This window comes from Asterias amurensis, chromosome 4 (genome assembly GCF_032118995.1).
Source record: "Asterias amurensis chromosome 4, ASM3211899v1".
Taxonomy (NCBI): Eukaryota; Metazoa; Echinodermata; class Asteroidea; order Forcipulatida; family Asteriidae; genus Asterias; species Asterias amurensis.
This window is the reverse complement of record NC_092651.1, coordinates 23,467,199-23,493,773: the sequence shown is the minus strand read 5'-3', so window position 1 is coordinate 23,493,773 and position 26,575 is coordinate 23,467,199. Positions and strand designations below refer to the sequence as shown.

The 26,575-nt window shown below is 37.3% G+C and overlaps 2 protein-coding genes across 4 annotated transcripts; one reads left to right on the top strand and one right to left on the bottom strand.

Annotated features, from left to right (window-relative positions):
- Window positions 1–873: 873 nt before the first annotated feature.
- Window positions 874–17,402, bottom strand: LOC139936144 (contactin-associated protein-like 2). 2 transcript variants are annotated; one of them, XM_071930885.1, is made up of 6 exons: window positions 17,277–17,402; window positions 7,487–7,734; window positions 6,041–6,382; window positions 5,199–5,353; window positions 3,729–3,873; window positions 874–3,173 (listed from the first exon to the last, which is right to left on the bottom strand). In XM_071930885.1, exons 2-6 carry the CDS (start codon window positions 7,722–7,724, stop codon window positions 2,995–2,997), a joined length of 1,059 nt encoding a protein of 352 aa, XP_071786986.1. In that variant the 5' UTR covers window positions 7,725–7,734; window positions 17,277–17,402; the 3' UTR covers window positions 874–2,994. The 2 variants fall into 2 exon arrangements, with proteins under 2 accessions (XP_071786986.1, XP_071786987.1); XM_071930886.1 differs by lacking the exon at window positions 17,277–17,402 and adding an exon at window positions 9,854–9,934.
- Window positions 16,518–26,575, top strand: LOC139936146 (contactin-associated protein-like 2). 2 transcript variants are annotated; one of them, XM_071930887.1, is made up of 6 exons: window positions 16,518–16,989; window positions 18,598–18,895; window positions 19,853–20,065; window positions 21,116–21,276; window positions 22,266–22,419; window positions 23,787–26,570. In XM_071930887.1, exons 2-6 carry the CDS (start codon window positions 18,601–18,603, stop codon window positions 23,978–23,980), a joined length of 1,017 nt encoding a protein of 338 aa, XP_071786988.1. In that variant the 5' UTR covers window positions 16,518–16,989; window positions 18,598–18,600; the 3' UTR covers window positions 23,981–26,570. The 2 variants fall into 2 exon arrangements, with proteins under 2 accessions (XP_071786988.1, XP_071786989.1); XM_071930888.1 differs by lacking the exon at window positions 16,518–16,989 and adding an exon at window positions 17,039–17,177 and having other exon boundaries at window positions 23,787–26,575.

Below are 26,575 nucleotides of genomic sequence, written 5' to 3'. Positions count from 1 at the left end.
TTTCAAAGACCAACTCGACCGATCCAAGGCAACGTGTTCCTTTAAACACGGTACTTCATCAAGTAAACACACCTTTATGAAGTAAACATGCTTTCAAGATTCACCATATGCTATGTTAAAGTTAAATGCACACAGGAAAATTATTTATTAATGTTACATTTCGACAGACATTTTTATTTTCGCCCCCTCTGTCCGGATGGGTATTATAAAGTTCACCGACAGTGCATCGCAAACAGATGTATAACATTATTCGAAGATTTTAACCAAAGGATTTTATATTTTGAACGCAACTATCCAATCAGAGTTTCTGTTTGCGTATTGTATTCGTAGCGTGGCGTGGCAAAGCCGCACGGATCATCGAAGTGCTGATGGCGGAATCGTCAGAGAGTGGCAGTGTGTTTTTCGTCCTTCGGATGGGTCGTAAAGCCGTTGGTCACTTGTGTTGTGTAACACACGTTAATTAACCCAGTTCACTTATCGAAAAGAGAAGGGGCATCATGTTGCGCCACAGTACCTTAACCATTACATAGTGCCATGTAAAAGGAGAAAGTGTTAAAAGAGAAGATCTCATAATTCAAACGTGTAGTCCCCAGACACCTTGCAGGGAAATACTATATGTTATTAAAAAGCGCCTTGTGCGTCACTGACTGACAGATATAGTCGGGCGCTATATAATACGCCAATATAAGAAGCCACTATAACAAGGTTCGAATCCCGGTTATTACACTTTAAATTGCTGTCAAGTCACCCTGGAGTAAAAGGTTGTTCTGTTCGAACAAAGAAATCATCAGCAGCAGAAAACAAAACGCGGGGTTCCCCCCCCCCTCCCCCTCATCCCCGGAAAAAAAACTCCCGGGTGTTTATGGATACATTTCCCTCATAAGAAAACAAGTATTTTAATTACATAAATAAAAATAATCGACCAAAAGACAAATTTTCAGGATATATGCTGTTGATATGCATATGTCAACTTTTTAAATCAAAAGGAATAAGCAAACGTTAACAAAACACGTAAAAGAGAAAATCACTTTAAAAAAAATGTAGTAAAAAATACACATACAATTAATTTGACTACATTTTGTGCAAACTTCATAAAACACCATTCAGAGTAAAATTATTATCATTTAAGAAACTGCCTCAAAAACGAGACAGTTATTAATTCGCCTGACGAAGGAGACGAATAAGCTAATATGCCAAAAGTGCAAACAAATTAGTCTTATTATGTAAATTATCAATGTTGTGTAACTCTTAAAATTGTAACCGTATAATCTGAAATATGCATCGCCTGATTTTGTGTTATGTTAAGTTAGTCGATTCAAATATTGTTCAGCCATTTTCCTTAAACCCAGGAAGTTAAAACTAAATTTGATAAACTGATTCTAAAAACAAACATAACGATTAACTGAATGTGGTTAATAAAAAAAAAGTAATTAAAGCCATTGGACCCTTTCGGTACAGGAGAAAAAAAGTTCACAGATTTACAAATAACTTACTGGCTTTACAGAAGGTAGTGGTGAAAGACTTCTCTTGAAATATTATTCCATGAATCGCTTTACTTTTTGAGAAAACAGTAAAACAATATCAATTCTCGATAGCGAGAATTACGGATTTATTTTAAACACATGTCATGACACGGCGAAACGCGCGGATACAAGGGTGGGTTTTCCCGTTATTTTCTCCCGACTCCGATGACCAATTGAGCCTAAATTTTCACAGGTTTGTTATTTGATATATAAGTTGTGATACACGAAGTGTGGGCCTTGGACAATACTGTTTACCGAAAGGGTCCAATGGCTTTAAGGCGTTAAAATCATCTTCAGTGTATAGATTATAATATGAATCCATTCAATGTTTAAAAACCAAAATTTGGGGTGGGTGGTAGGGTCAAAAAATTATCGAACGATGATTATTCTGAATGGCACCTTAGCTACTACTTCATTGTATTTTTAGAATGTAACTTTCAAGTAGACTACTTCATTACAAACTGAACAATTTACCTATTTTTCGCTAAGCCTGTCTTACACTCTCCAAGCTTACGTTACCATTACCGTGTTTTAATTTAATACAATTTGTAATTGTTTCTCCCAGCAAAAAAGTTCTTTGTTCACTTTAATACACTGTACAAAAATAGTAGATTTATTTTGTATGCGGCGCATGCAATGCATACATATCGATCCTCTAGTAATCGAATTACTGTATTTTTCCTTAGTGACGGTCTTATTTAGTTGTAAACAACAAAATCAATCAAAAAAATTACCTTTTAGAATATTTACTTAAAAGGTCAAGAATAATTTCTTGCTCTCGAAGAATAAATTTTCAGCGCTGTGGGGAAGGAAAATTCGAAGTCCAACGTTGAAGTCAGTTTTGTTTTGGACGAATAAGAAAGCCTTATTACCATGTCACACACGGGGCAATTTATAGGCAACCAGGGCCCAATTTCATAGCTCTGCTTACCGTAAGCAACGAATCGGCGCTTACGGAAGCAGGGCATTATGTGCTTATACGGTAAGCGTATTTCACTGGTTAGCGGCAAATGTTGGCTTCTGTGCGTACGAACTCTACGTTACTAGGCATTCAACGCTTACAAGGCTAGCGCAGAAATCCGGCGCTTTCAGGTAATTTGTGTTAATTTTGTGTGCAAGTGCCCTTACGAAAAAACAAATAGAATTGTGAATGAGTTTTCTTTATTGGAGATTGCCTGGAACTGGTTTCCTGTAAATTGCCTCGTGTGACAATGGCCTTAATGTTACCAGTGGTTTAGACACTTCCAATGTATAGAGTTTATGCCGATGACACGTCAACATTTATTAAGTAGATATTTCATTTCAAATTTTATCTAGTAAAAATCCTAAACCATTTTCAAGAATCACACCGGAGGATTAAAGTACCAAATATGTAGCCCGTACATGTAGTTCGAATAACGCCTAATTGTGTTGAAAAAAAAAATTAAAATGGCGACTGAATGAAGATTTTAATGGAGAATAGTCTGGTTTACTAGGCGTCCATGCAGACTAAGCTACCAAGGGTAAGGTAAGACGTCTGTTTCCTGCCTCCAGTGTCGCCGAGGTAGACAGCCTTGACCGGGAGGTACTCCTTGTTTGTCAATAGGCCCTCGTCGACAGTCTCTGCTTTACCGGCTGCGTCGCAGCGACACGACTTTCCGGATGGACAATCTGAAAGAAGAAAAAAATTGCAAATTAAAGTTTTTTTTGAAAAAAATACAAGCATTGGTGAACCCTCAGGACTTTATGACACAAAGAGCTAATATTAATTATTACCAGTCGTAGCTGTGAGCAGAGTGTGGATAAACAGATTACTATATGGTAACATGAAATGAAATGACGAATCTTAGTGTTTTGATGAGTTGAGCCCCAAAATGATTGTTTTAAGGATTTGGTTCAATACGTGAATCTATGACCATAGATTCGACTACGGTTCCGGTGTGGCTGGATATTTTTATTCAGACACTCAAGACTCATGTTTTCTAATTTGCATACTGGACATTTTATAATCAGATGAATCATCAAACGATGTATAAAAAAAAATTAAAAAATATAAAAAATCTGTCATAAAAAAGAACAAGGGTATTTATTTTTTATGATGCTTCCTGTGGTTAGTGACGAGAAGTATTGAAACGGCACGCAACTCATGGGAACGAGGCTGGCTGATTTACTCATTATGGTGTTATGGTGGGATAAAAGAAAAAAGTTGAGTGTATAGTTTCTTACCATTGGTTTCAGAGCAAGCACAGCTTCGGCTTGACGTTGACGCCTCAACACCACCCCAGCTTCTCATTGTCTCGCCGTCTCGAGAGACCCACCAACCGTAGTCTACGCCCTTCTTGGCGAAGAGGACTGCCGACTTACATCGGAGCTGAGGGAATAATAATGTTCAAGACGGATTGAGTAAGTTTTGTACGAAATTGTTTTAACCAAAGGTGGGGAAAAGTTGCTTCAGGTTGATATGGCAATTTCTTGAAGTATTAGGGCCTTGTCACACGAGACAACTTTTACAGGCAACTTGGAGGCAACCAACTGCAGTGCATGCAACAGGACCACTTTAGTAGCAATTGAGACATTCTTCAAACGGTGTGTTGCGATCCCCAAGTAATTTGATAATTCAAAAAGTGAATGTCCTTTCTTATTAAAGTCACCTGGAAATGTATTTTTTTTTCCTTTCAAACATAAGAGTATATGCTTACGAATAATAAAACAATTTTTTTAGTAATTGTTTGTCACGATTTATATGTTTAAAAAATATATAAAGTTGTTTGGGGGCTGACTCCGCCTACCCCTTTTGTGACGTCAATCGAGGCAGACTTTGTCTGCAATGCGTATAGTAAACACACGTGCAAAGTACATGTACGTCCAAGTCGTGAGTTGGTACATTTCAAAAAGTGTTTTTCTGCATTCAGCAGCAATACACCTGGTCGGTATTGCCGGAATTTTTTTTTTTGTTGTTGAAACGTACAAACTCACGACTTGGTCCGTACATGTACTTTGCAATTGTGTTTACTCTGCCTCGATTGACGTCACGAACAGCGCCCTCTCGGATCGGGGTCTACTCTTAAATTTGTAAATAACATAAGAACTGATTTTTTAAAACCTTAGTTAACTGTTTATTCACATTCCACTCATCAAAACACATATATAAGTGACAAAAGCTTTATTTTGAAAATATATCACTTCCAGGTGACTTTAATGTGTTTATTAAGGACGTCCTACATTTTAACGCATGATGACGCGGCGATCCATTTGTTGTCTTAGCAACCGATTCGGACACAGCCCCAATAATGAATAGCAGAAGCATTATTGATTGTGAATAATTCTCAGCGCATTGTTTGATTTTTGCACTTATGGTCCTTTTTGTTACTTTGTTTTCATTATTAACTCCCTAGCCCCTTCGACCAAGGATGGATTTACCTTCGTAAACAGTAGCGTAATGAGAATAAAATCAGGCATGGACCATTCTCCACCAATCCCCAGTACAATCACATCACAGGTATAAACCATGGTACCTTTGTTTGAAAAACTGCACTCTGGTACATTATAGGGTCTATTTGGGAGGCAAGGTACTACACTGGGCATCAAGTAGATGTGTACAACTGCTTATAACTTCCAAATTAATCCAAGAGCTACAAAAACACTAATTGAATAATATTGTTAAGATTGTCTAGGGTCTCCAAAGTCAATCCTTACCTTGATAAACTGTTGGCATCTTGTAGAGACATCTGCAAGGGCAGCCAGCTGATCCATGTCGGCATTGTAGGAAGGTGTGAGTTGATAGCTCCCGGCAGCTTTGTTTCCATTGTTCCGCTGCTCAGTCTCACTGTCATGACCGACGACCGTTTCAACTTTTTGGCGCCAAAGTGGCAATAGACAAAATTGGACAGATAGATCGTTGTCATTAGTTAGAACCGTTATTCAGAATTAAATTTTGAGGTCTTGAAGTTAAGCATCTGAAAGCACACAACTTCGTGTGACAGGGGTGTTTTTTCGATCACTATTTTCTCGCAACTTTGACAACCAATGGAGCTCAGATTTGCACAGGTGTGTTATTGTATGCATAATATGTTGAGATACACCAAGTGAGAAGACTGGTCTTTGACAATTACCAATAGTACTGGACACCATTGGTAATTGTCAAAGACCAGTCTTCTCACTTGGTGTATCTCAAAATATGCATAAAATAACAAACCTTTGTAAATTTTAGCTCGATTGGTCATCGAAGTGGCGAGATAATATTTAAACAATAAACACCCTTGTTACACGAAGTTGTGTGCTTTCAGATTGTTGATTTCGAGACCTCAAATTCTAAAACTTGAGGTCTTTAAATCAAATTCGTGGAAAATTACTTCTTTCTTGAAAACTACTCCACTTCAGAGGGAGCCGTTGCTCACAATGTTTTATCATATCAACCTCTCCCTATTACTTGTTACCAAGTGAGGTTTTATGCTGATAATGATTTTGAGTAATTACCAATTATGTCCACTGCCTTTAAAGAGGCTATACACATAATTATTCTTCATTATCTGCCTTACCTGCGCCCTCTATCATATTGCACTGCACATTGAACGGTGTGCCCAATCCCTTTGGATCGATTGAGTAGGAACCGCTGGCCCTCTCCCCTCGATCGAAGATCTCTTGACATGTCTGTGGCGGTGCTAGGGCTACTTGTACCTCCTCTGTCGTCGTCGTTCTTCTTGTCGTCGTCGTTCTTCTTGTCGTGGTCGGGGCTCTTGTACTGGTCGTGGGTTCGGGTTCGGGTTCGGGTTCGGGTTCGGGTTCGGGTTCGGGTTCAGGCTCGGGCTTAGGCTGAGGCTTAGGTTTGACGGGCTTTGGCTTTATAGGATTAACCGGTTCGGGCTCCGCAACAGGTGGATCTGATGGGAAATGGGAAAGGGATGTCCAATAATGGGATTAGAAAAGAATACTAGTACAATGTTGAGATAGAAGGGAATAAATGCACAACGTTGGGATTAACAGGGTGAATCTGAACATGGTAGTCTTTGGTGATGATGTGCTATATTTCGCTCGGCCCCAGCGGCCAGTCTATCCAGGACCGCTCATGGGTACAGTGCATAGACAGGGTGAGTTTGATGCATGATGGGACTGCGCATTAATAAACCAATGACAGTGCATGGTATGTTAGCTGGGGACGAGCGAAGTGATATATTGGTCGCAATTTTCCACACGAGAGGGCGCTATATCATTTTACAGTGCCCTCACGACGGGACACAGGCCTTCACCAAGACTGTACTAGGGAAGCATTCAATACATTAAGTGTAGGATTAAAGTGTTGTTCATATTTGTATTCTTCTTAAACTATTGTATTGCTTGTGTAGATCTTTTGATTTACAATTAATTTTTTTTAATGTGATTTTTCATGTTTGCTGGCAAATAAATGAAATTAAATCACGAGTCAAGGCCCCCAATCAGTTGACCCCAGTTGACCTCATATCAGCCTGAACTTTGACCCGGAAGTCTGTCAGCATTTAAACGGGCACCCAAGACCCAACTTTATCACCCATATTCTGCAGTGGGCAACAGCGTCTTTGTACTGTATTGTTTTCCTTTTTTGCTTCGGCGCCTTATCTGTAGGAATAATTGGGTGGACTCACTAGCCATGGCGTATGAATACATAATGCATATTCAACATGTCGTCCTTTGACAATTTGGCGCTTTAACAATAAATTGTAATAACACCATTTGTATAGTGCTTATAGAAAATGACAAGGAAAAAAAAACCAATTATTATGAGTATAATTAAAAACCGAGTGGAAAACCGCGATCAGGCAAAGCACATAGCATTACGCAAATAAGTTTGTCCCGCCAACGCCGGTCTATCTATGACTTCACCCGGGTGTAGACCAAGCCGGGCGAGAATTACTGATTAAACAAGTATGTTTAAGTGACCTTTTGAACATGGTCAAAAAGCAAGAACATTAATTTGATAGAATGTGTTTTTTTTTAACACATATACTCACTGGGAGCGAAATCCCCATCAGCAATAACTCGCTCCAATTCTTCAATCCGAGCTTCTAATCCCTTGATGCGGACGTCAAACATCTCATATTGCGCTTCAATGGCGTCCTCTATGACGTTGAACGTCTCTCTCACGAGATCTGATTGCTGATTGGCCAGGCGATCCACGTCGATGTCGTGGGCGGCTCTTGTGAAGTCAGCTAATAACAGCACGCATGCGCACCAGATCAAGGTCGCCATTTTGATGATTCTACCAGACCAAAACAAAGTGGTTCAACATTACTACATGATAGGAAACACTTACAGCACATGTCGTTTCTGCAACGCTATAATGCAATTACATCCGCAATGATAAAAAAGGCCATTAAAGGGTTTGGGTATTTTTTGTACGACACAAAACACAATTTCCACAAATTCAAATTAAACATAATGATGGTAGAAAGTTTCCCTTAAAATATGCTAGTCGCTGAGGTGCTGTTGATTTTGAAAATTAGTTTAAAAAAAAGTCACAACAAAATTTTTTGGGTCTCAGTGAGACGATATCAACATCAACAAATAAATGTTTCACTTAAACAATGAATAATTCTTGTTGCCAAACGAATTGAAGACACAGAAATAATTGAAGACAACAGACTCGATTTAAGACAGCAGCTTTAAAATGTACATAAACAATTTATAAAGTTCATACAATTGCATATAACCCTGAGAAGACGATACCATTTCCATCGATATTATATGTTACATCTCCAGCCGTGATGTCAGCAGACAGCACCCACACCACAACACGTGTGACTCTGTATGACCTAAAGACGGATGCTGCAGCCAAAGTTCTTGGAAAAGTTCTTGGCAAACAATTACAACCGTCTGACCTCAGTATTGTGTCACCCACCAAGTTCGGCCCGCACGTTTCGGATAAACTGTTATGATCATTAATCTTCAATATCTTGGGGAAGCTTTGGTAATACTATTTATTTTGAACCATTATGGTCTAAGTAATGTCACTCGAAGAATTCGAGAACCCCAAAGAAATGTCAAAAGGCTTTGGGTGGAACTGAACCTAGACACCCTTCGCATAATTGAGCAGGTGTCTTTGTTGGTCAACCGACTTCACCCGAGGTAAGTGGGATCAAATCTACAGGCACCTTGGTTGGAATCGAACCCACATCCTATTTTAACACGCTATGCTGTTAACTTTGATTTCACAAAGAGTTAGGACTAGTCTTATCTCAAGTTAGGACCAGTTACTCGTCCTAACTTAGGACTATCAATGCTATGTGTATATCTCCTAGGACATAGTCCTTAGTAAGGACAAGTCGTTCTTACTCTTTGTGAAATCCACCCCGGACACTTTTGGTAATTATTCAAAATAATGAGCAATGTAGAGGCTGGTAAATGTATTAAACATTGTGAGAAACGGCTCCCTCTGAAGTAACATAGTATTTGTAAAAAAGGGTAATTTCTCACTCAAATAAAAAGTACTTCAACAACAACAACAACAACAAACAACAACAAAACAGCAACAACAGCAGCAACAACAACAATAACACAAATAATAACAACATTGGCAACTTAAACAACACCAAAAAACAACACCTAAAAACAACAGCAACAGCAATAAAGACAGCAGCAATAATAACAAATACAACAACAACAACAACAACACAAACAACAACAACAGCAACAACAACAACTAAAACTACAACAAAAACAACAACAGAAACAGCAACAACAATCACGACAGCAGCAATAACAACAAGAACAACAACGACAACAACAACAACAACAACAACAACAACAACAACACAAACAATAACAACAGCAACAACAACAACTAAAACTACAACAAAAACAACAACAGAAACAGCAACAACAATCATGTATTTGACATGAAACTTCGTAAATCAACTCCACTTCAACTACATGTAAACGCACGATTTAAAAATACAGCTTGAAAAGGGAAAATCGACAGTTTTACCAGAACTCGAGGAATAGAAATGCAAAAGGATCGCCTGGAACAAAACTGTTAAGTTACTGTTTGTCTTTTATTTGACAACCGTATCGTTAGGAATTGTGAATTCGGTTTAAATAAACAACAAATATTTACTCTTCGCGGTTATCTTTCATTCCATTAAACATACAATAAAACTGTTAAAATTTTATACCTCAACCACTTGAAAAAAAAATTGTGCATTATGCTAACAAACTGAAATGTATTTCAGAAACAATTACCATACAAAAAATTGAACAACATAATATCAGCAAAATATTTTTTTTCGTAAGTACTGAACATTGACGCACTAAGACAAGCAGACAATTATTACACAAATTTCAGTTAATTTATATTACAATTTACGAAGATGTCGGTTTACCTTTATTTATCCCGAACTGTGACACTGCCTTCGATGGCATCGACTCCCGAGTGCCGTGGTTCAAGTTCAGCAGAGTGGTTTTTATGATCCATGATAAGAGGACCAATCACTCTGCTCTAACCGACCAATCAGGGCAGGTTTTCATTATCATAGAGTTCAAGGGCCTTTAAAGTCAAACAGCTTTTATTTAAAGGTACAGACTGGTTGAGTTTGAGAGAAAATTATAAGAAATAGAGAAAAAATTAATCTAAAGCGATTGGTTTCGATGTTGCTTCCTTTTTTGACACGTTTATTTTTTAATGTTTATTTTAAATTGCCATTGTGATTGGTTTTTAGTGACAAATGAGGTTTCATAAATTATTGTCAAACTCAGAAAGATTACGATCAGAAAATTAATTTACGAAACAAACAAAGTTTTGGGAAATAATACAAATAAAAAAATAAAAAATTCTGAGGTGAATATTTATAGACCAACCACGTTTGTTGACTATTAAAACAGATTTGGGAAAGAACAAAAAGTAAATTCTTCAAATCTCTGGGTGGAGATCATTTGGATGTGAACTCATTGTTGTAATTTCATTTAGTCTTGTTTTTTTTTTTTTTATTAGTTTTATTATTAGCTTTTTTTTTTTTTTTCTTTTTTTTTTTTTTACTATACACGGTTTTATGACCTGTGTAAATATTTAAATGTTCCCATAGTTTTACTAGATATATTCATTTATTGTGGCGATTGTCTCTTAGTGAATCCCACTTCATGTTTGCTCGTTTTCATGACCTTGGGTGTAAACATTTTTTTTGTCATACATTTTTAGTTTAATCTTATACATACATTTCTTTTAACTTTAAGACTTTTGTTCATCTTAGACGCCAGGTTGAGATAAAGCATATTTGACTTTTATGAGCAATTTATCAAGCTCAAGCTTGTTCACTTACCTCAGTCTTCATTTGTATCTTTTTGTTTCTTAAGTAGTCCTTTGTTTTGTTTTTTTGGTTACTTTTTTTACTGTACTTTTTTATGGTTGCCCAATAAATCAAACAAATAAATGCAAATAAACTATACAGGCTTTCAATTTAAGTTGTCAGATGTTAAAACAATCATTTCTATTTTTTTTTATTTTATGTTTGCTTTCCTGAACAGGAACAACCTGCCTTAGCAACACCCTTGACCGAACTTCTATTAAAAATGACCCCGACCTGCGATTTTAAAAATTGATTTGAAAGCCACAACAAAAATGACACACGCGGAAACGAAATCTAAATTGAGTTTTGGGGATAAAAACTGATAAAACCATTAATCGTGTTAAGAGTATTTGTTTGTATTGCCATTACAGGCCAAATATACCTTTGTTTTTGGATCGGTTAGATTGTTTGTATCCTTTTCGTAAATAATAATAATAATAATAATGAAGTCTTCTATTTTGTATCCACCAAAAAGTGCTCATGCTAGCTCCAATAAAAATATTCCCCCTTGGTTGTTCTCCAGCAGTGCAAGGAACAAGACCAAATTCCAATGTCTAGAGAATGTTACTGAAATGTCTTTGAAAAAGATGGGTCTTCAGGGTTGATTTGAAAGTGTCTATTGTCTGGATGGCATTGATGGAATGTGGTAGACCGTTCCACATGTGGTAGACCATTCCAAATGTAAATGTAAGCAGCTAACATATTAAAGTTTCAAAAGGTGGTCGCGTTTTTCGAGTGTACATGTCTTTAACCATAACTCTAACCCATGATCATATTATTTCCTAAACCTTAACCTAGTCTAGACCCAACCTAAGCCCAACCACTGCGCTACCGTACCCTTACCCCACTACGTTAAAACCCATAGCCTACTGTATGATCCAACCATAGCCCTGACCCTAAACCTAAAACAAATTCTTAACTGCTTAACCTTACACTTGCTTAAAAAAAACTGGCTCAATTTCCAATCATCAAAAGATTTCAATGATTGAGTTCGAATTGTCTAGGTCAGTCATCAAAAGTCTACGTTAAATCATCAGTATTGATGAAGGTTCATTTTACAGATTTCATTTTCCAGTCAAATTTAATAGGCCTAAAATATATTTCCATTCACTTTTTTAGCGATTTTTTTTCTTCTTTTTTTTTCTTCTTTTTGAAAAGGAGATCATACATCTTTAATTTTTTATACAAAAAACACACTGTGCAGCTGGTGATTTGCAAGTTTGACCTCTTGCCCAGTACGTTCAAGGAACATGAAACTTACACGAGAAACAATAAGTAATAAATAAAAAATACTGACATTTTCACACGTCATGGGTGTTCGCCTCAGCTTAAGAAAATAAACAAAATCTTCTGACATAAAATCGCCTGACTCTCTCATAAACGTCTCTCAACTTCTAGTTAAATTCTTGGCACAAAATCAAAATGCATTAATTGTGTTTTAAAGGCATTGTATACTATTGGTAATGACCATTTTGTTAGCATAAACTCATTTGGTATCGAGCAATGGACAGCTGTTGATAATATAACACATTGAGAAAATATGAAGCAGATGTAAATAAAGTTACAAGTTTAAAATCTGACAACCATTTTGTTTCAATGAACCAGAAGAATGTACTCTCCTGCAAGTTCAGAAGATAATTAAGGCAACCAGATTTGAACAACAGTTGCAGTAAACCGATCACTCTTCGTGTAGACGAAGTTTAGACCTCAACCCCTATTAAAATACCTGAAGCCTTGACCGAGCCATCAACGCATACCGTGGACCCTTGAGGGTTTAAAGGTAAATTTCAGAATGCCAGGCACGATATTGAAATTATGCGGTCAAGGCGGATGGTGCAGTGGAGATATGAATCAACGAATTCTTTGAAAGTTTCGTCTTAAAACACCCCCATATAATTTGTTTATATTCCCATTGAGCAGTCTGGGTCTTTCATTATCTTTATAAGTCCTTTCTGCTCTGAAACAACTGGGTCTTTAACTAATTCCTGTAAGTCCTATCTGATATGAGCTGATTGTCGATTTCACACGGACAGTCCTATGTTAGGAGGAGTTATGTGTAGTGTGTAATTAAAAACTCAAGGTTAGCCCTGAGTTAGGCTACTGCTCAATAAGACAAGCCTTAACTCCTTAAGAAATCCACCCAGGGTCTTTCCAGGTTTTATAAACAAACCGGGCAAAAATGCAAGAAACAGGCAAAAATGGTGCACTTAAAGGTGCACTGTGGACTCGGGTAAAGCTGCTAGTGTTTGTATACACCCAAACTGAAAAAGTTCAATAGCAGTCTCCCAAGAAAGGCCAATATTGTAACGTTTGTGCTAACGTATTCCCATGGAAACGTTGATACCAGCGATTCCTATATGGGAGCCATACTCAATAGAGATATGGTTTAACTGCAAAATCATAATAATATAGGCCTGTCACACCATGGTCATACCATGGCGTTACAAAGCGTGTTTTTATGCTCCCGGATGCACTTTTTTTTTTTTTTTTTTTTGATGGCAACTCTAAACAGCAGTACAAACAAATGGCCTCCGGGAAATGTTCTCTGTGTTCGTGACGTTTTGACTGTAGTAGTGTACTTAAGCAATTGAACGTTGGGGAAGTTTTTCGCTATTTGGCAGTATTTAAAGGAACACGTTGCCTTGGATCGGTCGAGTTGGTCTTTGAAAAGCGTTTTGTGACCGTTCATTATAAAATGCATATGGTTAGAAAGATGATGTAAAAGTAGAATACAATGATCTACACAAATATGCCTCGAAATTGCGTGGTTTTCTTTTTACATCGTCCAATAACACGGTCGGCCATTTATGGGAGTCAAAATTTTGACTCCCATAAATGGCCGACCGTGATAGTTCGCGACGTAAAAAGAAAACCGTGCAATTTTGAGTGATACTTGGGTGGAACATTATATTCTACTTTTAAAACGTCTTTCTAATCATATACATTTCATAACAAACGGTTTCAAACGCTTTTTATAGACCAACTCGTCCGATCCAAGGCAACGTGTTCCTTTAAGATTTTGTCACTTGTTTTTCCTGGTTCAATATTGGCTTGGCAGTCTTTTCTGACGGCTGCATTGATTTTTTTATAAAAAGGAAGCATTGACATTAAAGGCAGTATACACAAAATAATAAAACCTTTCTTGATTACGAGTAATGGGGAGAGGTTGATGATATAAAACATTGTGAGAAACAGCTCCCTCAGAAGTGACATAGTTTTCGAGAAAGAAGTAATTTTCCACGAATTTGTTTTCGAGACCTCAAGTTTAGAATTTGAGGTCTCGAAATCAAGCATCTGAAAGCACACAACTTCGTGTAACAAGGGTGTTTTTTCTTTCATTATTATCTCGCAAATTCGACGACCGATTGAGCACAAATTTTCTCTGGTTTGTTATTTTAAGCATATGTTGAGATACACCAACTGTGAAGACTAGTCTTTGACAATTACCAATAGTGTACACTGTCTTTAAAGGCAGTGGACACTTTTGGTAATTACTCAAAATAATAATTAGCATAAAACCTTACTTGGTAATGAGTAATGGGGAGATGTTGATATAGTATAAAACATTGTCAGAAACCTTTCCCTCTGAAGTAATGTAGTTTACGAGAAAGAAGTAATTTTTCACGAATTTGATTTCGAGACCTCGACTTTAGAATTTGAGGTCGGGGTTTCGAAATCAAGCATTTCAAAGCACACAACTTCGTGTGACAAGGGTGTTTTTTCTTTCATTATTATCTCGCAACTTCGATGACCAATCAATTTTTCACAGGTTTGTTATATTATGCATATGTTGAGATACACCAAGTGAGAAGACTTGTCTTTGACAATTACCAATAGTGTCCCGTGTTCCAAATCGTCCATGGATTTCGTTAGCTCGATTGTTGCGCACATTTTAGACACACAGACAGATTTCCGAATAAACTCACTGGGAGAATTTGGTTGACCTCTTCATACCTGAATTGCTTACCCCTATAAATTCCCGGGAAATAACAATATCCCGGCACTAGCTACCCCTGCTTTGGATGGGTTATCATGAATAACCCCGGGGTTATAGCATACAATGTGTTAATATTTTCTACCAACAAAACTACATGTTAAACGAACAAGGGTTGATTGAGGGATTTAAATACCAGAGAGAATTCCCGGGGTTTAAGTTCTTTGAGTTGTGTCTGTTGTCTGAACAGGGTTTTTATACGTGGCCTTCTACCCTATACATATCCTGGTTTTCCACCGAGGGGTTCTTAAACCACGCGTCTATGTCATTGTAATCTTTCCAAGTCGTTTTAAAACATAATTCATTTCATATGTTTGTGAAACCAATGACGCTCAGAAAAAAAACCTTGATCACTATTAACCCCAATGAGAGAAGACGAGGAAGGAAGTTTCAGTTTTAGATGTGGAAGGCAAACCTCAAAGAACAATATTCCGGGGAAAACCCACTCAACCACGTAGGGACTGAAAGCCACGTGTCCCCGGTGGGATTTGAACCGGGGTAGGTGGAATGTGAGGATACCACTAGAATAATGTTTTATTGTCACTTGTAAAAAACAAATATTTGTACAGTGAAATGCGTATTGGTTTAGCGTTTCTAAAAAGATGTAAAATAAAAAATACACACTAAAAGTTTACCATTTATACAAAACAAAACAAAACGAAAAATACTTACTACACGTGAGTGGAGTGCTGACTCCTGGTAACTTCTAAATCAAAACTTCTAGAAAAGCGAGTGGAGTTTCAGTTTAATTTGAAAAGGTTTTAATTTGTTACTGTGCTTTGTCAACCAAGTTTTGACCAAATATCTGTGGCTTTATTTTTATGCTAACCATAATATTATTTTCAAGTTCACCCTGAACAAGGCCATTGACTCTGATGTTGCAATATCAAAGTAATATTATTGTAAGCACCCCCCCCCCAAAAAAAAAAAAAAAAAAAAACAGCTGGAAAAATCCAGATTATTTAACCAAACAGGATCCGTTTAAGCCTCTACGGACCACTCATTTTTTTTTTTTTTTTTTTTTTTGTAGGGTCTTTATAGTATACGAAATCTTTTTTTATCCATGTAAAAATTTCGGTCGGGATTTTTACTTGTTATTTTCGTTTCATATCAGTAATTTCGTTTTCTTTGGTTTTTTTTTTTTTTTGTTGCTTCAAGTGAACGGTTTCGTCCACTTACTGTGCCACCATTTTGTAAATTACTCAGAGCACAACCAAGGAAATATGTTGTTTTTTTTTCCTCGGGGAAAAATTATTTCCTTGCTATTATTTGTCTATTTCATAATACATAATGCCTATTTTCCTTGCCAAATAAATAAAAACAACCCACAAATCAGCCAATGTTTAAAGTAGACTTTAAATAATATTTACATGAGAATATAATTTACGTGGCTAGGGTCATGAGAGTCAATGCTTTACCAGTGTGAACTGGAAACATTTATATAACATAGCCCTATGGAGTTATAATGAAAAGCACATGTTGTGATCTCTGTGCAAAGTATTACATCAATCATTTCCCATCTCTAGACAAGTGACACATTTTTAAGGTTTTTTATGAAGCCATTGCCATGACAACGGTTGAACTGGGCTCCCGAGTTGGGAGACCCAAGGTTGAACTGTCTGCATGCATGACTTCAATAACGCCAAGAACCTTGCAATCTTTCCACCAATGCTATACCCAACAACTCTCAGCCACCTGGACAATCATACATTCCAAGACCTTCCAGAATAAAACCGAATTACCAAAATAAAGCAAGTCATAAAAACTCATATCCAATACAGCTGCACTTCCACTTAAAACTCAAACTCCAGAAGATTCTATGATGACGTAAGATTTGATCAGCACCCAAGATTGACTTGTGATGGTTGCCAACAATATTGGCCCCCGCACCAAGAGAAACAACTTTGTAAAAACTTCCGGTTGCTTGTAATTTGCGGCCAGTCTAGGTTTTTTTTTCTTCTGTAACTTGTGGGGTAACAGCCGATCGCTAGGGCCAGGTGGTGTTAATAATTGCGTCGAGAGATTTTCCCGACGGAGCTTGCGTCAAGAACTCACCGAGAAGACAGAGCACGGCAGCTGAGCGTTTCGTTACCGTTTCTCGAATCTTCGGTAAAGGTTTTGAAGTCAAGAAGCACCCTTGTCTACTTTTCAAGTGAAAGGTATCTCAGATACCGGAATAAAGGTATGGTACACATTAAACTTATTGAACTTATATCACTTTCTACATACAGTTACTTAACGACTGGTTGTTTCATAACTCCTGAAAGTTCTTAACTTGGCCTGTAAAAGGCCGATACTGGCTCAACGAAGTTTCTAATCTTAGAAGTTTTCGTACGATCGGTCTGCTGAGTTCAAACTGCTGTATTCAAAGTGAGTAAAACTAATGAGAAAGTTACCAATACCCTTTGTAAGTAACATAAGTGTTTTCAAACAGATTTGTCTATTTGAAGGAAATAAATTTGTACTTACCAGTTCCGTGAGTAAGCTTTTCTTGGATCCGCAGTTTTTTCCCTGATTGTGTACCAACTAGTGGATACGGAGTGCCACGAAGGTTTTTTTTATAATGCCACCACCTGCTGCTTGCTGGGCCTCATTAGCGAACTGGTAACCGTCAAAACGGAGTCACCATACACTGCGTGATCAAACACAGAGGCCGTGGCCCGTCACCTAATAGACTAGCCAACTCAGTCGCTTCATCGAATAATGAATAATCATTAATAAGATTTTTGTTTTTGTCTGGTGAGAGAATATTTCGTAGTATAGATCAGGGGAAAAGTCATTGCATGATTACTCGACGTTTCGATCATGCTGTCTTCAAGATTTATTTTCGGTAGTCAAGTAACCAAGAGTATCTTAAATCAACTTTAACAATCTCCTTGTTTTAATTAAATTAGTTTATTGTTATCGTTAGCGGGGGTCTTGTTTTTTATCATCTCTTGATATGATGCCAGTTGTTATGCTTTGGTTTTAACCTTGGCAGCCCCTGGCCAACCCCTGGCCAACTTGTAATCATTGTGTTGTCTAAAGAGATAAAACAATAAAGGCAATCAAATTGATTGGTCTCGTCGATTAAGAACGGTTCTGTTGAAATGTATTGTTTTCTTCTTCTGCTTCAAAATACAATTTTTGTTTTGTATTATTAAAAAAAGAAAAAATACCAGTTTAGCGCATTTTACAACAATGTGTGAATATACACCACACTTAATTTACTTTTGACACGAAAAGCGTCCAATTCAGAGAAATGTATAGACCGAGATTTGCGGTCATTCTTCGTGCATGTTGAACCAGACTCAACCTTTCTTGCCTTCAACTATGATTCTAATTAATATGAGCAGATCCCGCTGATTATGAAAGTGTTTCGCGTTTTCTGTCACTGCGTGACATTCTTGTGCAGTTGGGGGTGTTTGGAACTGTCTTTGTCACACGCGGCTGTGTAGGTTTTCAATCGAGATTCTATTTTATTTTATTTTTTCACTAATGTGCTGTTTTTTAAGCTGCAAATGAGAAATATATACATTTTATTTTGAGATGAGAAGAGGATATTTTTTTTACAACCTTTTTAACAATCTCTACAACCTTTTTAACAATCTCTACTTAGAGGATTAAGTTCCGAGAACAACCAGAGTAAGAATTTCGTCTCAATATGTTCGATGTTGTTTGGTCTAAAGTGTCTTAGTATTTATTGATAAGTATGATAGTATGTTATGATTATCTTATCAATGTGCGATACTGTTAAAATAAGTTTTGATTAATTGGTAATATTTGTTTATAATTATGTTATTTTTTTCAGACAATGCAGTTTACCCTCCTAACCCTCACAGTAGGGTTCCTTGCCTGTTTGACACGCCCCACCTGCAGCCAGCCGGCACTGGGTGAGATCTACCGTCTTAAAGGCCTCCAATCAGATATCTTAATGGATACCTTCCGGTTCATTGAGGACCGCATGTCGTCCAATCACAGACGACTTGGTAGGAGGCTGAATAGCATTGACTCCAGCATTAGAGGAATGGAGGCAACATTCGGGATTGAGAGTCCAGAAATAGAAGGGGAGACTGAACAGGAAGTGCCAGTGTTTCCAATGATACCTGGTGAGAATCCACCCTGAGTTGTTGTTGTTGTTGTTGTTTTGTTTTTGTTTGTTTTTTGTTTATTTATTTGTTTGCTGCTGCTGCTGTGTTTTGTCGTTGTCGGCGTTGTAGTTGTCGTTGTCACCGTTGTTGCTGTGGGTGACATTTGTTGTTGTCAATGTTGTGTCGTTGTTGTTGTTGTTGTCGTTGTCATTGTCGCTGTCATTGTCGTTGTCGTTGTCGTTGTCATTGTCGTTGTGGTTGTCATTTTCGTTGTCGTTGTTATTGTTGTGTCGTTGTGGTTGTTGTTGTCGTTGTCGTTGTGGTTGTCGTTGTGGTTGTGGTTGTGGTTGTGGTTGTCGTTGTCGTTGTTGTTGTCGTTGTCGTTGTCGTTGTCGTTGTTGTTGTCGTTGTCGTTGTCGTTGTCGTTGTCATTGTCATTGTAGTTGCCGTTGTGGATGTCGTTGTCGTTGTCGTTGTCATTGTCGTTGTCGTTGTCGTTGTCGTTGTAGTTGCCGTTGTCGTTGCCGTTGCCGTTGATGCTGGTGTTGCTCTTGCTGCTGTTGCAGCTGTTATTCTTTTTCTTGTTTTGTTTTAACTTTCAATGATTTAAAATTGTTTGTTATTATTGAAATAAAATAAGGACTATTATTCATCGTACCCTGCTATGGTGATAAATTAGTGTTTATATAAAAAGCTTCAAACGAAGACGTACGTGTACGTCATTCACGGTGAAGGCCACAGACGTTTACCATGCACTCCTAGTTCCATTTGACCCTTTCAAAAACTCCATAATGACCTACATCGACCTCGGAATCATGTCTTCAACATAACATCTGTGTTTTGTATCATAAGGTCAAAGTTTCAGTACCTCATGACCTTAGGTCAACATTTGACCCCTTATGAGTGGTGCTCCATAGACAGAAATTGAAAAGGGCTGTTTGACAAAACAAATCTTTTTACCGTATGAATTTACAGATGAGGAGCCGAATAACATCGGAGGGCGCCCGGGCCTGAAGCCTGATATACCCGCACCAGAGCTTCCCCCTGTCGGCCAGATCGCTCGTAGTTGCGATGAAATATACCGGATGGGTTTCAGGAATGACAATGATTATGTGATCGACCCCGACGGTCCTGGACGTGGTACTGCGCCGGAATTCAACGTGCGATGCGAGTTGTCAAGGGGACAAGGTTGGTATCCTCTCCTTTCTCACCTTCTCCGTTTGGACAATACTCACGCGGTTTTGTAAAAATAGGGCAGTCTGAATTTGTACCGACAGTGATATTTTCCCAAACAAACCAACAATAAAACTAACTATCGAACTACCGAACTTCAAGCCCGAAAAACGAATTAAATTCAATGAAACATTTGTTTCATGTACATAATAAGAAAAAAAAACAGAATCACAGACAAATTTACACTCAAGTAAAGAGTAAACACGAATAATGATATTGATGCTGAAAAATGTAACAAAATAATAAGTAAGTAAGGAGGTTGTTCAAATAACCATTAAAAGCCGAAGCTGGTGAAGAACAGCCCTAGACATACCGGTAGTACAAAATAATAAGCAACAAAACAAAGCACAAAAAACAATTAGGAAAGAATTCATACGTACCGGTAATGAGCTTATGTCAAATTAATGCCCAAAACTTACAGATAAAATAAGGACCAGTTCAGAGAGAGATGGGGACTAGCAGTGGAGTCGGGGATAAAGCTTATTTGATTGTGGCTTTGAAGGAACACGTGGCCTTGGATCGGACGAGTTGGTCTATTAAAAGCGTTTGAAACAGTTTCTTATGAAATGCATATGGTTAGAAAGATATTGTAAAAGTAGAATATAATGATCCACACAAGTATCACTCGAAACTGCACGGTTTTCCTTTTACGTCGCGAACTATCACGGTCGGTCATTTATGGGAGTCAAAATTTTGACTCCCATAAATGGCCGACCGTGTTAGTCGACAGGGTAAAAAGAAAACCACGCAATTTCGAGGCATATTTGTGTAGATCATTGTATTCTACTTTTACAATATCTTTCTAACCATATACATTTTACAACAAAGGGTCACAGAACGATTTTAAAAGACCAACTCGACCGATCCAAGGCAACGTGTTCCTTTAATATCATGACGCTTGAGGCAACAAACTAGTTGTGGATGTGTCAATGTCCTCCTTTTGTCATTTCCGAAGGAATGTCCAATTGTCTTTTTTCACTTGATGTTTCGTTCCTTTCTATTTAGGCGTAACTATCATCGGTCATAACTACGACGACGAGGCGGTGTCCGTGAGTGGTTATGAACCACCCGGGTCATTCCAGCTTCAGCTACGGTACAACAACGCCAACTCCGAGCAGCTTGAAGCCCTTACTAAAGTCTCTGAAACCTGCGAGCAGTACATCAAGGTAGGACGATCATTCTTACGTAACTTTTTGTTAATTTTGTGTTTACTTCCCCTCATACTTATAACGTGCAATGGGCCTACTTATAAATTACTCAAAGCTACTCGTTTTAGGAGTTTAAAGTCGCAGGTTCGAGTCCCGTGCCTGTACGTTTCCTCTCAAAACGTCTTGAGGAAAAGTGACCTGATTAGGGTGACTGTGTTTTTTTAACAGAAAAGTTACCTCTACTATACAACACCGTCTCACCCAACTTTAAAAAAGTTGCCGAGGACGCGTCCAAATCTCGGCATCCTGCAGCGCCCTCTGCGGGTTTGAAACTCCAACAAGTTTCGTATTCTACAGCTATATAATGCCCTTCCATATCGTATTACCACCATGCAAAGTTTCAAATCCTACAAAACTAATTTAATCATAGAGTAAAATATAATTGTCTGTCCAAATTGCTTACTTGTATTAGTTTTTAAGACAAAAAGATTTAGTGACTCCAAATTTATTCTACCAAGTGATTAAAGCCAGTGGACACTATTGGTAATTACTCAAAATAAATATTAGAATGTAACCTTTCTTGATTACGAGTAATGGGAGAGGTTGATTGTATGAAACAGTGTGAGAAACGGCTCCCTCTAAAGTGGCGTAGTTTCCGAGAAAGAAGGTATTTTCAACGAATTTGATTTCGAGACCTCAGATTTAGAATTTGAGGTCTCGAAATCAACCATCTGAAACCACACAACTTCGTGTGAAAAGGGTGTTTTTTTCTCTATTATAATCTCGCAACTTCGACGACCGATTGAGCTCAAATTTTTACTGGTTTGTTATTTTATGCATAATATATTGAGATACACCAACTGTGAAGGCTAGCACCAATAGTGTCCAGTGTCTCTAAGACAATCTATCATACGTAATATTAGCACTGATACCATGTCATCATTTTGGTCTGTACGCAGTTTGCAACAACTAATACTCTAGTTTTTCTCATTATATTTTGTCATCAGATCGTGTGCCTGTCTGCTGTTCTTTTCCGAGGCCAGGTAAAGACTGAGCAGCGAGACTACGGTTGGTGGATCGCTCGGGACGGTACACGCATGATGAGCTGGGGTGGGGTCGAGTCGTCAACCGACAGCGGACAATGTGCCTGCGATCTTGACGGTAAAAAAATATACATGTACATTCAAAAATGTTGTATTTGCCGTGATTTTTAGTTATTGGTCTTATCAAACTATTAGATGTTTTTGAGAGAAACCCACATCACAACCGACTACGTGGATATCGAAACATTCTTGTTGTGGACGCTATTGGTAATTATTCAAAATAATGATTATCATAACACCTTATTCATAAATACCTCAGACAGTTTCGCTATTCATATTGGTGGAGAGCGCGTCACGTGGGTGTGTATAAACCTTTGTTTATAACCAGAAAACAAGTGTTGAAACATGGGCGTGACACGCGAGCTTGCACCTGTGCTTTTAAGACAGTTTTTTTTTTATTCCTATTGGTCGAGAGCAATGGCTAAAGGTTGCCTTTATTATCTTCTGAACTTGCAGGAGAGTATATTCTACTGGTTTATTGAGAGGAAAAAATGGTTTTCAGATTTTAAACTTTTGATTTGATTTTATACATCTACTTCCTATTTCTCAATGTTTTATATCAACAGTTCTCCATTGCTCGATATCAAATGAGTTTATGCTAACAAAATGGTGTTTACCAATAGTGTACAGTGCCTTTAAAACATAATTCATAAATACTTCAGACAGTTTCGACTTCGTCTCGGTAAAATTATCAAGAACCAGGCCTCGTTGGGATTAACCACTAATTGAAAACCTGTTCACCACACATTGATTCCCTTACTTGATAACGAGTAATGGGGAGCGGTTGATAGTATAAAACATTGTGAGAAACAGCTCCCTCTGAAGTGACGTAGTTTTCGAGAAAGAAGTAATTTTCCACGAATTTGATTTCGAAACCTCAGATTTAGAATTTAAGGTCTCAAAATCAAGCATCTGAAAGCACAAAACTTCGTCTGACCATTGTGCGACAATGGTGTTTTTTTCTTTCATTACCATCTCCCATCTTCAACGACCGATTGAGCTTTGACAATTACCAATGGTGTCCAGTGTCTTTAAAACAAGAAAGAAAAGTGCAGCAAAGATATAGTTAGTTAATAAAGGCATACACAGTGAAAACGAAAACAAGTGCCAAGGTATGATGTATGTACGATTAATGTAATGCAGTCATCCATTATACTCTCTTTGGAAGTTTCTGACTTTTGCAAATTGTGACCAATATTATCATCATTCATCAAAACTCATTGTTATTCAACCCAAAAAACACATTCAGCAACTTCTTGTTATTTTACTTTTTTTTTTTTTTTTTTTTTTTTTCAATAAGATATCTTCCACCAAAATTGTTCGAAGAATAGGCCTTCCAAAATTTTAAAAATGCTTAAGATTTTATCACCATTGGCATTTCAAAATGTTTAATTTCAAATTTATTTGGTTACTTACCTACAACAGACACGTGCGTGAACAAGAACTTCAAATGCAACTGCGATTCCAACAACAAGTTCCGGACGGAAGACTCCGGGTTCCTGACGGACAAGAGGTACCTCCCGGTCCGGATGGTGTATCTTGGAGACACTGGAGGCAGGAAGGAACAGTCTTGGTTGACTTTAGGGAAGTTTATGTGTAAGGGATATGCGCCTGAATAGAGGGGTCAACATTGGTTGGGGGTTATTTTGATTGCACACAAGCAGGGCAAGAGTTCCAGGCAAGGGTGTTACATCTTTTAGTTTTTGAACTTACATCTTTTAAGTTTTGATGTAAGTTAGTCAAAATCACGTCTCATATGACTAAATAGTGTTGTTGTCACTATTATATTTTACGAGTGTTCTTAACAAAAACATGTTATTTTGGGTGCATTTTTAGACTGTGGGTGCATTTCAGGTTGTGTTGCCGTTTCTGAGAAAAAGCTTGACTGTTGACAAAGATATGGGATAATTCGGACAACAGACAAAGCATTCCAGCAAAAAAAATCTTTCATTTGGGATGCATTTCAGATTCCGTTCACAACCTTCATCAAAATATTGGTTTCGGTTGGTCTTTTCGGACCTGTTTAATTTTAAATGTTGCAAACAACTTACCAAACAAAAGGACCGAGGGTATATGCAAAATTTGATGGCCTGGCGTTCGACCGTTTCGGCCACAGCAGAGTCTTACTCGACGGCTGAATTTTGTTTAAGTTGAATTGCATGTAATCGAGTAACTTCAATTTGTCCTTGCCGTCTCCCCTTGCTTCGGAGGTGTTTTTATCTGTTGTACTATACAAAATTATGATTACCTAAATGTACATTTACATGCTACAAGTGCTACAAAGTGTTATCGTTGTTATCGTTGGTATTATAATAAGTTTATAAACAGATTAGATGTGTTTACTTTTACTCGAGACGAGATATGGTTTTTGATCAGGGCTCAAAACATTCGATGAGGGTCAGGTCTTTAATTAACATTTTTCAGAACAGTAAAAAAAGGTTCATTCAGCAAAAAACCATCAACAAAACCATAACCGTCACCCTTCAATCCAATAATGTTTTTCCCCTTTGCTCCAACCCACAAGTCTGTAGCTTTTTCTATAACCTAGCGCATGATGATAGTGTAGGCTGTCAATGTTTTGAGACAATTTGGTGATTTTCTTACATTCTGTTCACTTTTTGGTTGAATAAATAATTCATAAATGTAAAATTTTGACGTAAGTGTTTTTGTTTCAACCATTTTTCCTATTATAATGTAGGCTTGAACCAGACCAAAGTCAAAGGCCAAGGGCGGAATCAGACTTAGGGCCATCCCCACTTTGTCTTGTGTATTAATCAAGCTTTGCTCTAAGATACACAAGGCTAAAGCTTGTGTATTTTTTCTTTCTTTTTTGCCGAAAATGCACAAGTCCTTGTGTCTTTAACAATTTTAACTCTGAAGTAAACAAGACTATAGCCTTGTGCACTTTTTCTATTTTTTGGCCTTAAATGCAAAAGGCCTTGTGTATTTTTTTTTCTATTTTTTGGCCTATAATGCCCAATGCTTGTGTATTTATCAAATTTTACTTTAAAGTGCACAAGACTATAGCCTTGTGTACTTTTTCTATTTTCAGCCTAAAATGCACAATGCTTGTGTATTTATCACATTTTGCTTTAAAGTGCAAAAGACTATAGCCTTGTGTACTTTTTCAATTTTTGGCCTATAATGCCCAATGCTTGTGTATTTATCAAATTTTACTTTAAAGTGCACAAGACTACAGCCTTGTGTACTTTTTCTATTTTCAGCCTAAAATGCACAATGCTTGTGTATTTATCACATTTTGCTTTAAAGTGCAAAAGACTATAGCCTTGTGTACTTTTTCAATTTTTGGCCTATAATGCCCAATGCTTGTGTATTTATCAAATTTTGCTTTAAAGTGCAGAAGACTAATAGCCTTGTGTATTTGTTCTATTTTTTTGCATATAATGCCCAATGCGTGGGTATTTATCAAATTTTGCTGTAAAGTGCACAAGACTATAGCCTTGTGTACTTTTTCTATTTTTTGGCCTAAAATGCACAATGCTTGTGTATTTATCAAATTTTACTTTAAAGTGCACAAGACTATAGCCTTGTGTACTTTTTCTATTTTCAGCCTAAAATGCACAATGCTTGTGTATTTATCACATTTTGCTTTAAAGTGCAAAAGACTATAGCCTTGTGTACCTTTTCAATTTTTGGCCTATAATGCCCAATGCTTGTGTATTTATCAAATTTTACTTTAAAGTGCACAAGACTACAGCCTTGTGTACTTTTTCTATTTTCAGCCTAAAATGCACAATGCTTGTGTATTTATCACATTTTGCTTTAAAGTGCAAAAGACTATAGCCTTGTGTACTTTTTCAATTTTTGGCCTATAATGCCCAATGCTTGTGTATTTATCAAATTTTGCTTTAAAGTGCAGAAGACTAATAGCCTTGTGTATTTGTTCTATTTTTTTGCATATAATGCCCAATGCGTGGGTATTTATCAAATTTTGCTGTAAAGTGCACAAGACTATAGCCTTGTGTGGGTTTTTTTATTTTCAGCCTAAAATGCAAAATGCTTGTGTATTTATCAAATTTTGCTTTAAAGTGCATAAGACTATAGCCTTGTGTACTTTTTCTATTTTTTGGCCTAAAATGCACAATGCTTGTGTATTTATCAAATTTTGCTTTAAAGTACACGAGACTATAGCTTTGTGTATTTTTTCAATTTTTGGCCTAAAATGCACAAGGCCTTGCATATTTATCAAATTT

Excerpts from the sequence above, each read along its gene's own strand:
- LOC139936144 (XM_071930885.1), bottom strand. The coding sequence starts at position 7,724 with ATGGCGACCTTGATCTGGTGCGCATGCGTGCTGTTATTAGCTGACTTC. Across the intron at positions 3,874-5,198 it reads GATGCCAACAGTTTATCAAG|CTCCGATGTAAGTCGGCAGT; the intron begins GTAAGGATTGAC and ends TTATTCCCTCAG. Across the intron at positions 3,174-3,728 it reads TGCTTGCTCTGAAACCAATG|ATTGTCCATCCGGAAAGTCG; the intron begins GTAAGAAACTAT and ends TTCTTCTTTCAG.
- LOC139936146 (XM_071930888.1), top strand. The coding sequence starts at position 18,601 with ATGCAGTTTACCCTCCTAACCCTCACAGTAGGGTTCCTTGCCTGTTTG. Across the intron at positions 18,896-19,852 it reads AGTGTTTCCAATGATACCTG|ATGAGGAGCCGAATAACATC; the intron begins GTGAGAATCCAC and ends ATGAATTTACAG. Across the intron at positions 21,277-22,265 it reads CCTGCGAGCAGTACATCAAG|ATCGTGTGCCTGTCTGCTGT; the intron begins GTAGGACGATCA and ends TTTTGTCATCAG.